The sequence below is a fragment of the Ylistrum balloti genome, unplaced genomic scaffold, assembly GCF_031769215.1.
Source record: "Ylistrum balloti isolate Yb309-2 unplaced genomic scaffold, AGI_CSIRO_Ybal_v1 Utg370758, whole genome shotgun sequence".
Classification (NCBI taxonomy): domain Eukaryota; kingdom Metazoa; phylum Mollusca; class Bivalvia; order Pectinida; family Pectinidae; genus Ylistrum; species Ylistrum balloti.
Window position 1 is genome coordinate 572501 of NW_026782445.1, and position 14216 is coordinate 586716.

The 14216-nt window shown below is 33.5% G+C and overlaps 1 protein-coding gene across 2 annotated transcripts in view; it reads right to left on the reverse strand.

The window, feature by feature from the left end:
• Positions 1 to 14216, reverse strand: part of LOC132558135 (26S proteasome non-ATPase regulatory subunit 1-like) — a 233656-nt gene extending 219440 nt beyond the window's left edge. For both annotated transcript variants that reach the window (XM_060222666.1, XM_060222665.1), the window contains exons 1-14: positions 14134 to 14216; positions 13254 to 13297; positions 10977 to 11050; positions 10271 to 10334; positions 8945 to 9050; positions 8054 to 8196; positions 6822 to 6884; positions 6346 to 6489; positions 5486 to 5554; positions 4654 to 4832; positions 3823 to 3853; positions 2402 to 2539; positions 808 to 896; positions 21 to 99 (exon numbers count right to left, since the gene is read on the reverse strand). In XM_060222666.1, the coding sequence (XP_060078649.1) occupies positions 21 to 99; positions 808 to 896; positions 2402 to 2539; positions 3823 to 3853; positions 4654 to 4832; positions 5486 to 5554; positions 6346 to 6489; positions 6822 to 6884; positions 8054 to 8196; positions 8945 to 9050; positions 10271 to 10334; positions 10977 to 11050; positions 13254 to 13297; positions 14134 to 14158 (1248 nt within the window). In that variant the 5' untranslated portion in view covers positions 14159 to 14216. The remainder of the gene's footprint in view (positions 1 to 20; positions 100 to 807; positions 897 to 2401; positions 2540 to 3822; positions 3854 to 4653; positions 4833 to 5485; positions 5555 to 6345; positions 6490 to 6821; positions 6885 to 8053; positions 8197 to 8944; positions 9051 to 10270; positions 10335 to 10976; positions 11051 to 13253; positions 13298 to 14133) is intronic.

Below are 14216 nucleotides of genomic sequence, written 5' to 3' on the forward strand. Positions count from 1 at the left end.
GGTGCTGTATGTAACCTTACCTTGTGTATCGTTCCTAAACTAGCAGTGGCAGAAAATTTGGCCCAATTTGTTGCTCGTGCCAACCATTCCAAATTATCTCTGCAACAAAAAATATGCACATGTTTTTTTTTAAACAGTGTTTTTCTATGTGATGTTACAGCAGCTTTATTGAGTTGGGAAAATACAGCAGGATTTTCAGGAAAAAAACTAGGAAAATAATATTGAATTTTACTCCATTATGGGAAAATAGCACCAATTTTGACTTAATAAAACGGCCTTTTTTTCGATTGTAATATAGGGCAAAAAAATTACTGTCTCACATCATTCATTTGTAACAGTATGCTTTTTTCCTTTTTTTTCTTTAAATACTGTCCAAATGCAGTAAATATATCTGGTCCAGGAAGTATTGATCACTTACAAATTTACAGACAAACTTTATTTAATTAACACGTAAATCAAGTCTGCATTAATGGTACTAACTTCAAGAGAAATAAAACAAATGCTTTGTATAAATATCAAATTAAGAGAAATAAAAACAATGTTTTATGCATTCCCATAGCTCTCAAATATAAACCAGGCTTCTAGTGGATGGGAGGCAACTCATAGTTTGTAATGCAAATATATATAAAGCCAGATGATGTTTCACAGAAACTATCAAGATAGCCATTTGAATAAAATTCAGTAATTAGCTTTAGGCTGCAAATGTTCAACCTTTACAATGTATCTTCCATGAATTTGAGACAATTTTAAGCAGTTGTATGGAAACAAATAACCAATCTCATTCACATTTTAATTGCTCTCACTTACCTAAGAAATTGATCACAAGTGGTTCCACAATGCATGTATGAGTTAGCAATCACTGTAGCTGTATGACATACAGAGTTGCGTACAGCTTCCTGTGAAACACGAGTCAGTATAAAACTTTAATAGATCCTCACTTCGGACGCTAATACATGGAAGTTGAGTGTTAACATTACTCTAGACACTGACCACTGGAATTTCAGTGTTAACATTACTCTAGACACTGACCACTGGAATTTCAGTGTTAACATTACTCTAGACACTGACCACTGGAATTTCAGTGTTAACATTACTCTAGACACTGACCACTGGAATTTCAGTGTTAACATTACTCTAGACACTGACCACTGGAATTTCAGTGTTAACATTACTCTAGACACTGACCACTGGAATTTCAGTGTTAAAATTACTCTAGAAATTGACCAATGGGATTTGAGAATTAACATTACTCTAGACACTGACCACTGGAATTTCAGTGTTAACATTACTCTAGACACTGACCAATGGAATTTCAGTGTTAAAATTACTCTAGAAATTGACCAATGGGATTTGAGAATTAACATTACTCTAGACACTGACCAATGGGATTTGAGAACTAACATTACTCTAGACACTGACCAATGGGATTTCAGTGTTAAAATTACTCTAGACACTGACCACTGGAATTTCAGTGTTAACATTACTCTAGACACTGACCACTGGAATTTCAGTGTTAACATTACTCTAGACACTGACCACTGGAATTTCAGTGTTAACATTACTCTAGACACTGACCAATGGAATTTCAGTGTTAAAATTACTCTAGAAATTGACCAATGGGATTTGAGAATTAACATTACTCTAGACACTGACCAATGGGATTTGAGAACTAACATTACTCTAGACACTGACCAATGGGAATTAACATTACTCTGGACACTGACCACTGGAATTTCAGTGTTAACATTACTCTAGACACTGACCAGAATTTCAGTGTTAACATTATTGACCACTGGAATTTCAGTGTTAAAATTACTCTAGAAATTGACCAATGATTTAAATTAACATTATTTGAGAATTAACATTACTCTAGACACTGACCACTGGAATTTCAGTGTTAACATTACTCTAGACACTGACCAATGGAATTTCAGTGTTAAAATTACTCTAGAAATTGACCAATGGGATTTGGAATTAACATTTTAGACAGTGATTTAACATTACTCTAGACACTGACCACTGGAATTTCAGTGTTAACATTACTCTAGACACTGACCACTGGAATTTCAGTGTTAACATTACTCTAGACACTGACCAATGGGATTTGAGAATTAACATTACTCTAGACACTGACCAATGGGATTTCAGTGTTAAAATTACTCTAGAAATTGACCAGTAGGATTTTAGTGTTAACATTACTCTAGACACTGACCAATGGAATTTCAGTGTTAAAATTACTCTAGAAATTGACCAATGGAATTTGAGAATTAACATTACTCTAGACACTGACCAATGGAATTTCAGTGTTAAAATTACTCTAGATACTGACCAATGGGATTTCAATATTAACATTACTTCATACATTGACCAATAGGATTTACATGCTACTCTGGACACTGACCTTTGTGTTTTTCAGTATAAGCATGTCTGTCTTGTTGTTACGGATAAGGAACTGTAGATGTAAGTTGATGGTAACATCTCCAGACAATATATTTTTAAGCTTCATCATGTTGTCCTGTACTTTCAATTCAGCCTCACTCTGAAATGTCAGATATAAGCAAGAACATGTCTGAAATATTTATTTGGCACACATTTAATCAACACATATATGTGATGGTTCTTGCAGATTGTAAAATATATTTACAAATTTCAGAATTAGTTGGTCAGTTGAGGTTAGACTCTATATAGGAAGGACTTTGTTTAGGTGTCAATGTTAAACATAATCGATTATCTAAACAAATTCAATATTTGATATGTCAAAAAAGTTAGACAGTTGCAACCGAATTTCTTTCCTCTTCATCTAATTTTAAAATGCATTGGGATCTCTTATACACAAGCCACAACTTTTATTTCAAAAGTGCTCAAGTGTAATCTTTGACCTTTAACCTTGACCAGTGACAACCAAAATCAAATAAGATGGAGAACTTGTTGGTGTAAGGCTGTATGAATAAGTATAAGTAAGAGTGTGAATATAAAATCTGTCCAAGGCTTCATAATATATCTAGTACACAAGCTCTTATTTTCAAAGAGATCAAGGGTGACTGGAAAGAGGAGATCACCTGACCAAAGTAATAGTGACAGTATACATAGTTGGGGACTATACACAGTAACAATGTCAGTTTTCAGTGTAGGAACCTGTATCTATATGGCAGATGATCTAGAGAAAGTAACAGTAGCAGTAAACAGAGTTGGGGCCTGTGTCTATATACTGGATGTTCTCACCAAAGTAACAGTAGCAGTAAACAGAGTTGGGGCCTGTGTCTATATACCGGATGTTCTCACCAAAGTAACAGTAGCAGTATACAGAGTTGGAGCCTGTGTCTATATACTGGATGTTCTCACCAAAGTAACAGTAGCAGTATACAGAGTTGGGGCCTGTGTCTATATACTGGATGTTCTCACCAAAGTAACAGTAGCAGTATACAGAGTTGGGGCCTGTGTCTATATACCGGATGATCTAGCCAAAGTAACAGTAGCAGTATACAGAGTTGGGGCCTGTGTCTATATACTGGATGTTCTCACCAAAGTAACAGTAGCAGTATACAGAGTTGGGGCCTGTGTCTATATACTGGATGATCTAACCAAAGTAACAGTAGCAGTAAACAGAGTTGGGGCCTGTGTCTATACACGGATGATCTAACCAAAGTAACAGTAGCAGTATACAGAGTTGGGGCCTGTGTCTATATACCGGATGTTCTCACCAAAGTAACAGTAGCAGTAAACAGAGTTGGGGCCTGTGTCTATATACTGGATGTTCTCACCAAAGTAACAGTAGCAGTAAACAGAGTTGGAGCCTGTGTCTATAAACAATACAATACTCACCTCTGGCTCAACCTTGCCCAGCTGTACTTCTCTGTTAAAATAAGAAACACAGAAAACTTAAACAAACAAATAGTTATTCATGAGAAATAGGCAAAGGTCCCTTACATCTAAGCAGTCCGAACATTTGTACCAAATGACCTTGGAAGAAAAACTACCAAACAAAGGTCTGTACAGTGGAATATTCAGCATGTGCTGTTTTAGGGGGCCAGCTGTACCTTATCAGTATTACTAACTGAATATCATTTGTTTTCGGAATCTCTACAAAAAGCAGGATTCGTGTACACACATTTCTAGAAGTGTTATGATATAGTTTATTGCTTTATTTTTGAAATTCCAAAACTGTGCATTCTGAGCTCTACATGCATTTTCAACGTCTTGTAAATGGTGCATTTGTATATGGTTGAATAATTTCATGTCACCTGAACCATTTAATGCGGGTTCCAGCCAAACACATCTCTATTATACTATGAGGATTCCTTCTCTTTTAAAGGACAGTGTTCATATTTCATTTCTAAAATCTTTGTTCAAATTTTTAAAAAAAGATGCAGTTTTATTTTCTGCAATTTAGCAATAAAGTCAAGAGAAAACAACACAAAATCCTAGTATGATGATTAACATCACTTTGTAAAATATTCGCTACATTGAATCTTTTATTTCCAACTTTTCTTGTCATATTTAAATGATTGAACAGCTTGGTACAGAGCAACTTTTACTTATGAAAGTAAGATTCCGACAACAATATAAATAATGAGGTCTCATAAACAACTCACTGATATTAAACATCATAAAACATAAAGATCACAAACATTTTACAATATTAAAGGAATTTACCCTGACTCTCCATCTTTTTGTTCTTCCTTGATATCAGACTCGGTGGTCACAATACGTCCTTTCTCAGTCCCTGCCACTTGACCAGAGGTGCGGAGTCCATTGCCAACACGCTGGAGGAATTGCTGAGTGGCACTGTCATACAAATCAAACGCGATCTGGTACGCCATGAGGATGTCATTCTAAGCAACAGAAAAACACACTGGTAAAATATCTTTTTAACACAACAGTATGTGTTGGGCAGAAAGTGTTGCTGTACTTCCTCACACATAAGACCGACAAGTTTAATAATTTCCCTTTTAGTACTTTTTATTACTCAAATTTAATACACTTTATCCAAGATTTACATGTTCTAAAATTAGAAACAGTGACACTGACCTTAGCATATTGTTCAAACATATGTTTGACATCTACAACTCAATTCTAAAAAACTAAATTCTGAAAACAGAAATAGGAGTGGGGAGGTAACCCTCAGAATTTTACATGGAATGTATCTGCATTCTTTGGCATCTTAAACACATGTTGTGTACCAACTTCTGTGTCTGATCACAAATGGAAATCCTCTGTATTACGATCGGCTTCTTCACTTTGGTATAGATATATCTCAAGCATAAAGAGTGATTGAAAACCATTTGCGAAATTTCGAAAAAATCTGTTTCCTCCATCCAATAAGGAAACCCCGTTTTCAAAAAGCTCACAAATACAGTTTTCAAACACTGTTTGTATGTAAGGTAAACATCTTCTAAAAAGTACAACCTAGACATTTCGATCAAATGGTTTACTGTTCCATCTCTGAACATTTTTCAAAAGCAATATTAGAAAGACTTTTAATTACCTCTGATCCTTGCATCAACTTTTCCAGGATCTCCGATACTGACTGGGGATCATCCAAGAAGATGTAACACTGCAAAGAAAAGATCATTGTAGTAACTCTGATATTACAACTCTAACCACATTTAAATAATTTATCCAAAACTCCATTTGATAATTATCTACAGAAAATCGACAAAATTTAGTTTTTTTTTTTCATTTCTGGGATTTATTACATCTATTTTGTTTTTGAAATTTGGGTGAATTTGCTGATTTGCAATGGCAGACTAAGAGTCCCTACATGTTTAAATTTTACTCCTCTGATATAGAGCTACACATGGTTTACAATGGATCTACTATACATTTTATATTATTGAAATGGAGCCTAACAGAATATCTATTTTCCACTGTATTTTCATGTAAGTATTTTCTCTTGTGATCTTTTGAGGCAAATGAAACCAAACAGCTGTTATAATTTTGACATGATATATACCTTCATATATTGGTATACACATAAGTTTATCAACAATATCTTCAGTTAAAGGTATACTGAGGATAGGTAAAACTTCCTGGTTGTGAAGAAGTGGAATTTGTAATCAGGAAAAAGTGAAAACTTTGAAAGTTTTTAATTGGTCTTTGTTGTAGAAAAAGTCCATCAAATATCAGAATCATAAATCAATATATATATTTGTGATAAATGATATTCTTACAAGGCAAGACTACAGAGCTGACAGCAAATACCCATTACGGAAAACTTTGTTCAATGTCATATTTGATGGAGCAATTGTGAAATATATCAACAAGCCTTCAGTATTAATGGTTATTGTCTCCCATCTACACATCAATACTGTATACACTAGGAAACATGTGGAACACTTTCTGTACCTGACAGACATTGATGTAGTCTGGTGTACCCAACTCCATGTAGAGTTTGGTAAGCACCATGAGGATTTCATTCCTGAACTGGCGATGCTGAATCAAGGACATGCAAACTTTCAGACTGTACGATAGCATAGCTGCAACATCGTCCTGGAGAAAAAATCACATTGAGTCAAACAAATGTTTCTTGGAGATAAAAGTACAATTGTCTTTATGTCAAGAACAAAGGGGGAAAAAAATCATTAATTCTTTATACACAACATGAATAGCATAAAGCAATAAATAAGATGAAATAACAAACACATCAGACTGTTTATAAGGCCTTTCTACCTCCTTCCACTTCTTCAGCTAGACTGTCCATAAGACCTTTCAGTCTTCTTCCGGTCTTCCAAGTGGCAGAAAAAGCGGAGAGTAATTTTATCTTACAGTAAATAGTTTTCCAAACATTCAAATGTTATCATTCTTAAGTTAGACACACTTACACTCTCTAGGATGGCTCTCCTAAATATGTCAATCCTGCGTGTCTCCAGTGCTATTCCAACAGCCTGTACAACAAAAAACATTTAATGCTCAAATCAAACCAATTTCTAATCTTCCTTGGTATCATCACATCTTTATCATATAATTTCAATTTACTTAATCACAAGATCTTCTTTATTAGCACATATATGACCTGGTAGAACGACCAACTGAATCTATCAATCTCTCCAATATTTCACCTAGTGCTGAAACCAATAGTAGATTTTAGTATTTGAATATTCATTAAATGTATTCAAATGGTACATTTGGATGGTAATGCTGACAAGTATGTATGTGTACATATACTCAGCTAGACACCTGTGTTATCTGAGTAATTATCATTGCTTCATTTAACTATTGAATGAAAAAGGAAAAATATTTCAGCAGTTTTGCATTTGATTTAAAAAAAGACATTCAATTAGAACAGAGAAATGCATTAAAAAACATCCTAACAGCAAGCCATAGAGCATGCTCATCTTTGTTTCATTGTCAAAAGAGCAATATTTGTTTGCAAATCTGGGAAATAATCCAGTTTTGATGTACAATGCAATGGACTTGTATATCTATGCCATATATTTCTATATCGACTCTGTAACATGCACCTATATGCTGATATAAAACAACCTTCTAACCAACAATGCTACACCTAAGCATCTCCACCACTCTTTACCTCAAAGTGACATTATTTCTGTCCAGTAGATGATTAATGTTGGTAGGATAAAACTACTCAGCATAGCTTACATTAAGTTTTAGAACTCTCTTAATTCAATCGGAAATATTCCACGACCCAGCTTAAATGGCTGTACATGTTTGCAACAGGGGATGTAAATTGTACAGAATACTTGAATACCATTACACTGTTTGAATGTTTGAGATATAAGTATCATTCATTACCATTTGAATATTCATTTCAGATCTAGTTACATTAATCTTTTCTATCAATTTTTTTAAAGTAGATTACTTTTTAATTTGGTTTTAATTAAAATAAAGAGTTATTCAAAACATGATATTTTCATAATGCACAGTCCCAACTAAAAGACACATGGACACTGGAGTTAATTTCTATAAAGGTCATGGTATCCTTTCGTGGACTTTTGCTCAGACACTCCGACTCTATACATTTGTTAGGCTTTCAAAGAAAAAAAGTTTCAAAAGTATAAGATAGCATACACAACAATTATCAACTCTATCTAACCTGTTTATACTGTTTGTCGTCAAAACACCTCTGGAACATCCTATTGACGATGGCCTCAAGGCGAGGATCAATGTCCTTTTTGTCATCACCTTGGCTGTCCGAGTTCCCCTGCATACCTTTTGTGTAGAAGTCAATACACTTGGCTACAAATCAAAATAGAGAATAATTATAACACAAAAATGGTAAAAAATTAAACAATGAAACCACAAACACTCCAGCATATGTTTCACGGGTATCTGGTGGTATTATACTGATATTTTACCTTACACTCTAACATCACAGACATATTATCTTTGATGGTTAACAAACACTGTATTCAAGCTTCCTATTGTGCTATTGTCAGCCATCATGGTAATATGCACTCACACAACAACATAAAATATTGACACACATGCAGAGATTAATCTACACAAATTTCACTACCATAAAAGGGTAATATTCCCCAAGTGGTATGTTTTCCCTTCTGAATATAGTCAAACTTTTCCCCAAAAAAGAGGTAAATGGTATATGTTTACTTAACATATTTTCAAATCATGTGTTCATGAGAGAGAAATATCATTCTAACCTCAACACTGTCATATTTTATTAATGTAATCTGCATGTATGTCATGGATTTGATCCTATCTCTCTTTCAAATTAAAACTGGAAAAAAAAATTAAAACTGGGCTGTTTGATAATTTTCCATTTCTCAAAATAGGCCCAAAATTCCCTTTTCCACAATAGGTAGTACTTTCCAAATTCTAGATTAACCCATGACATGTAAGCATGAACATAATACCCTTTTTCACAGGTATTACGTTATAGGAAGATAGACATGGACACTAAGACATTTTATAGAGTAACCAAGGAACAGGTTTTCTAGGGCAAAATTTATACTAAATGATTCCATACCAATTGTTGTCTCAACATATTCAGTTGTGTCATTGACGTTAAATAGAGCACCAGCTCCGAGGGCATATGTCAGAGATTCTTCAAAAGCTCCCAAATGGTAGTACACCTGAAATAACAACATTATTCAATGTAAAGATTGTTGTAAGATTCTAGATACCTGTTAAATTGTGAGACTGTATTTAAACCTTCTGTCAAGAGATGGTAATGAAAGACACCTAGAAATTCAATAAAGTTTTATTGTGCATTGAAAATATGGTTCTCTCCAATAAAAACAAATAAATGAAAAATGCTGTTTCACTTCAGTATCAACGTAATTGATGTTCTCTTACCTTATCAATTTGTAACATATGGCTTGTTTTTATGTTTTGTTTTTAATTTCTTACAAGTGTACTTCAAGGCAGGCGAGTGTAGAAAAATCTGATAATTCATTTTGCTTTAGATCCATAAATATGACAATCACTTTTACTTTTTACTGTGAACATGAAATACTATATACATATGTGAAGATGAAATATTATGAAAATCTTTCACTTTATTTGCCATATGAACACTATTTTGATTCATATTTTCAACATCTGTAAAATATTTTCTGAAAATTATCAAATCATTTCAACTAGCAATTACAAACCAAAAACAACCCCAATTTGTACAAATTACAACATAATGAACATCTTTATTGGAGAAACCAAGGTGTCTAGACTGTATATTTAGGCAGTAACAGAGGAAAACTTCACTCAAGACTTAATACGGATGTTGAATTGTTTCATGAATCAGTGCTTGAAGAAATACAGAATGTATTTGAAATGGCTAAAACTATACAACATAGCAAGATATCTTAAAGTATCAGACTTAGGGAAAGTTATTCACTGCTGAGAAAGTTTGGGGTACTTAGACAGAGGTTGATGAAGTTACCTCCTTACAACATAGCAAGATACCTTCATAAAGTACTAAACTTAGGGAAAACAAAGGCAACATACAGCTTGGGGTATTTAGGTAGTGACAGACCTAAAGAAAACTAGGGCAATGTACAGCCAAGAGAGTTTGGAGTGTTTAGGTAGTGACATGTGAAACTTTTCCTAATATTAAACCTAAAGAAAACTAAGGCAATGTACAACCGAGACAATTTGAGGCGTTTAGGTAATGACAAATGATTCTTAACAGATTATAAACATAAAACAAATAATTTTACGAGAGTTTGAGGTGTTAAGGCAGCATCAGATGAATCTTTACCTAGTAGTAAACCTAGGGAAAACTATGGCAACGTCTGAGTTGTTTAGGTAGTGACAGATAAATCTTCACCAAGTATAAACATACAACAAAGTTTACCTTTGAGGCCACCAGCGCTGCTAGCTCTTTGTTCTTAAATCCTACGTCTTCATAAAGAATCTCACTGGAAACAACACATAAACTGAAGGTTATAACAAATATGAACATTTAGTATTTCAGATTCTGTCCAATAATAGTGCTAAAACCTTACACATGTATTAGTATTCCTTGCTATATCACAGTTCTTTCTAATATATGTATCTACAATCTGTTTTTCAAATTTCATGTTTGCTCATATTTATTTATCAGCAAAGCTCACATCAATACTATGATAACTGTTATTCTTTTCATGCTGGCACTATCAAATAAAAAGAGATCCCTGAAGGATCTTGAGTGCCAATCGTTGTATGATCTTTATTAACTTATTAGTTAGATCTTTTCTTTCTAATTGGTCTCAAAAACAAATATTCACAAGCTCAGCTAAGGACCCCAGGGAATCAACAAATGAAATTTGAGAATAATCCATTAAACACTTCTAAAGAAACATTGACAAAATACCATATCTGTCATCTTTTAAGATGGCCGTCTGTCAATCATTCTGTTTTGCCCAATTAGTCCCAAAATGAAAAATGCACATGGACGAAGGGGAATTTCCTATAAAATTTTGAGAAGGATCCATCCAGAATTGTTCAAGAATGGATGGACAGATGGTGATATGAACATCCCGCCATCTGATGATTGTTGTGAATAATTAAGAGGTACTTACATCTTATCCACAGCTTCAGATATCTCTGCCCAAAAGACATCCACAATCTTATTTAGTTTCTCCAAAGCAAAAACCTGTTAAAACAATTATCATAATGAACAAAGTGAAAGTGTAACGGACTACCAAAAACTGTGATGGACTACCAAAAACTGTGATGGACTACCAAAAACTGTGATGGACTACCAAAAACTGCGATGGACTACCAAAAACTGTGATGGACTACCAAAAACAGTGATGGACTACCAAAAACTGTGATGGACTACCAAAAACTGTGATGGACTACCAAAAACTGTGATGGACTACCAAAAACAGTGATGGACTACCAAAAACTGTGATGGACTACCAAAAACTGTGATGGACTACCAAAAACTGGGATGGACTACCAAAAACTGTGATGGACTACCAAAAACAGTGATGGACTACCAAAAACTGTGATGGACTACCAAAAACTGTGATGGACTACCAAAAACTGTGATGGACTACCAAAAACAGTGATGGACTACCAAAAACTGTGATGGACTACCAAAAACTGTGATGGACTACCAAAAACTGTGATGGACTACCAAAAACTGTGATGGACTACCAAAAACTGTAACAGTCTTTATATGGTTTATTGTATATTGTTTACAGAGTGATGAACAGATATTTGATCAAACCACCATTTACTAAGTAGACATGTATGTCTTTCAATCTCACATAAATACTTGTTACATATGTAGTAATACTCTACTTTTAGGTTTTTATGAGTATATTTGATCTGTCAAGTGTTTTTGTGGCAGACTATCAAATTTTGATTTGTTTATTCATTTTTATTTGTTTCTATATCTTCACCAAGTGTCTATTATTAAATACCACTCAGTGTAGTTAAGTGGAAGTTTACAAAGATATTTTCTGAATGACAGAAATTTGCCAAATGATGTGTATATTTATGGCCAGGTGAACTATTTCACCTAATTCAACAATGTATTTTATTTCATTGATATAACATGTTATAATTGTATTCTTTTAATTATTTGACTTCTGTTATATAATTAGTGCAGATCAAGTTGTGTATTGTAAAGTTATTATGCAAATTAGGGTCTGTGAATATATTGATGAATTTATTAGTGTATAATTGCAGTGCACCTATATTATGTGTAATGCAGACTATGGATTTGTTATATTTATATATAGGTACTGGTGATGTATATGGAAAGTGGTTCCCAATTTACCTGAGTATCAGTGTTGTATATGTTCTATGTATAGGTTGGTCATGTGACCTACCTGCCTATGTATTGTCCAGTATTACCTGTACTGTCCATGTCTTGTCTGCATGATATTTGTATGTAATTTCCATAACTAACTTGACCCTTGACATGACCTTTTAATTGACCTTTTATTTTATTGGTTGTGTTTTTGGAGGGAAAGTTCTTTGTGTAAATTGTTCTGAGCAGAAGGAAAAGAGCTTTGGCTAGTGATAGGTGTGGTTTGCACCTCTCTGGAATTTATTCCTTATTTCCCTTGTGAGAGCCAGCTTAATTAATGTTACTCTAATAATGTGATACAACAACTGTCCTTTGTTTAAACTGATCTTAACTGATGGGATTGAGGCATGTGATCCTCAACCCATAATCGAGGTAAGCACAATAGTTATTTTATTGTAATTTACATTTTAGTAATTGTACTTTAATTTATATGTGAAATGTGATTATATACTATGAATAGCAGGATAGTGAATTCTATTGTTTCGTAGTATTCATATTGTAAATTGTATATTTGGTAAAGGTATAATGTAGATACGGATCATATCCAATATCTTGGTAATTGCTCTATATCTATATCTGTATTGTCTGCAGTTTAGACATGTGGATAACCTCCCCTTGTAGTATCAGATTTAGGGATAATACTTGTCCTTGTGTTTCATAGTATCAATATGTTATTTATCATTGACAAGTAAATATATGTATATAATAATGCTATTGATAGTGATGTAGGTTGATATTGTTAGCATTATATTGAGACATGTATTTTAATTGTGTATTGTAGGTTCTTTGTACGCCTTCCTTTAAATAACTACTACAGGGCTTGTCTATTATTGATGTACCTTCAACTAAGACTCTCTTCAATAAACAAACAAACCTGATCTAGTTGTTCTAGTCATTCTTTACAAGACCCCAGTACAACCCGGTTACATATTGAGGCTTTAATGTGTAAACCATTATAAATTTGTACATCAATCCCATTCCCACATAATGGTAAAAAGACCCAGTTCCAATGCTATACATAATAAGTACAGACCTTTAACTGTGGTTCAGGTTCATCCAGCAGGGAGATAACTCCAGCTGAAAACAAATCAAATCAAAGAGGAAATAAACTTCAATGTTTTACATGTAACTGTACTTAAAAGACATGTTCTTGAATGATAAATAGATAACATTCACAATCTTATTTATACAAAGACGATAAAATCCTGATTTGTGTACTATTTTAATTTTCATCAATACAGTTTTATTGTGTCTTTGTCACAAAATCATACACACACATATCTGTGCTCATTTGTCGGCATTGTTAAATATGTTCAAATATATTGGACAATAGAATAAATAATTGATATCAAAATGTTCTTTAATCGCTCAAATTTGGCTTCATCAACATTATGAAATACCAACTCAACTACCAAATGACATCATCATTTTTATAGTGGTTTAGCAATTAGCAAAGTCATCTTCAAATCATTGTCTGATCTACAGCCATTGAAAAGAGATTGTAATTAAGTGTGAAGGAAAATAAGAATACAACCATGAAGCATATTTATCGAATTTTGCGAATATATGTGTAGGTCAAAGAGTAAGATAAGTAGTACCACACACCACGAACAAAAACCGTAAAAACGAAACTAAAATGATAAGATAATGATAAGTAAAAGTGTGAAATATGACTGAGAGCCACTGGAATAATTACATTCAACAAAATAGTTTTTATTGTTCAAGTACTACTAATTGGTATTTGAAAAGTAAAGTCGATACCGTTTCATAGTTTAGTCATGTAACGCTTTTTGTTCAATTTTACTATTTGTACGAGAAACATCTCAGTCATGCCAGTATCATCGATTCAAAGGAAGTTATGACTATTCATTAAACAAAAGATCAATTAAATATCGCTCTTATTTCATTCTTACCTGCTGATGTGATGTTCATCTTCATTTTGTTGTTTTAAATTCACCTGAAATGTTTTATTATGATCCCAATGACTTGACAACTT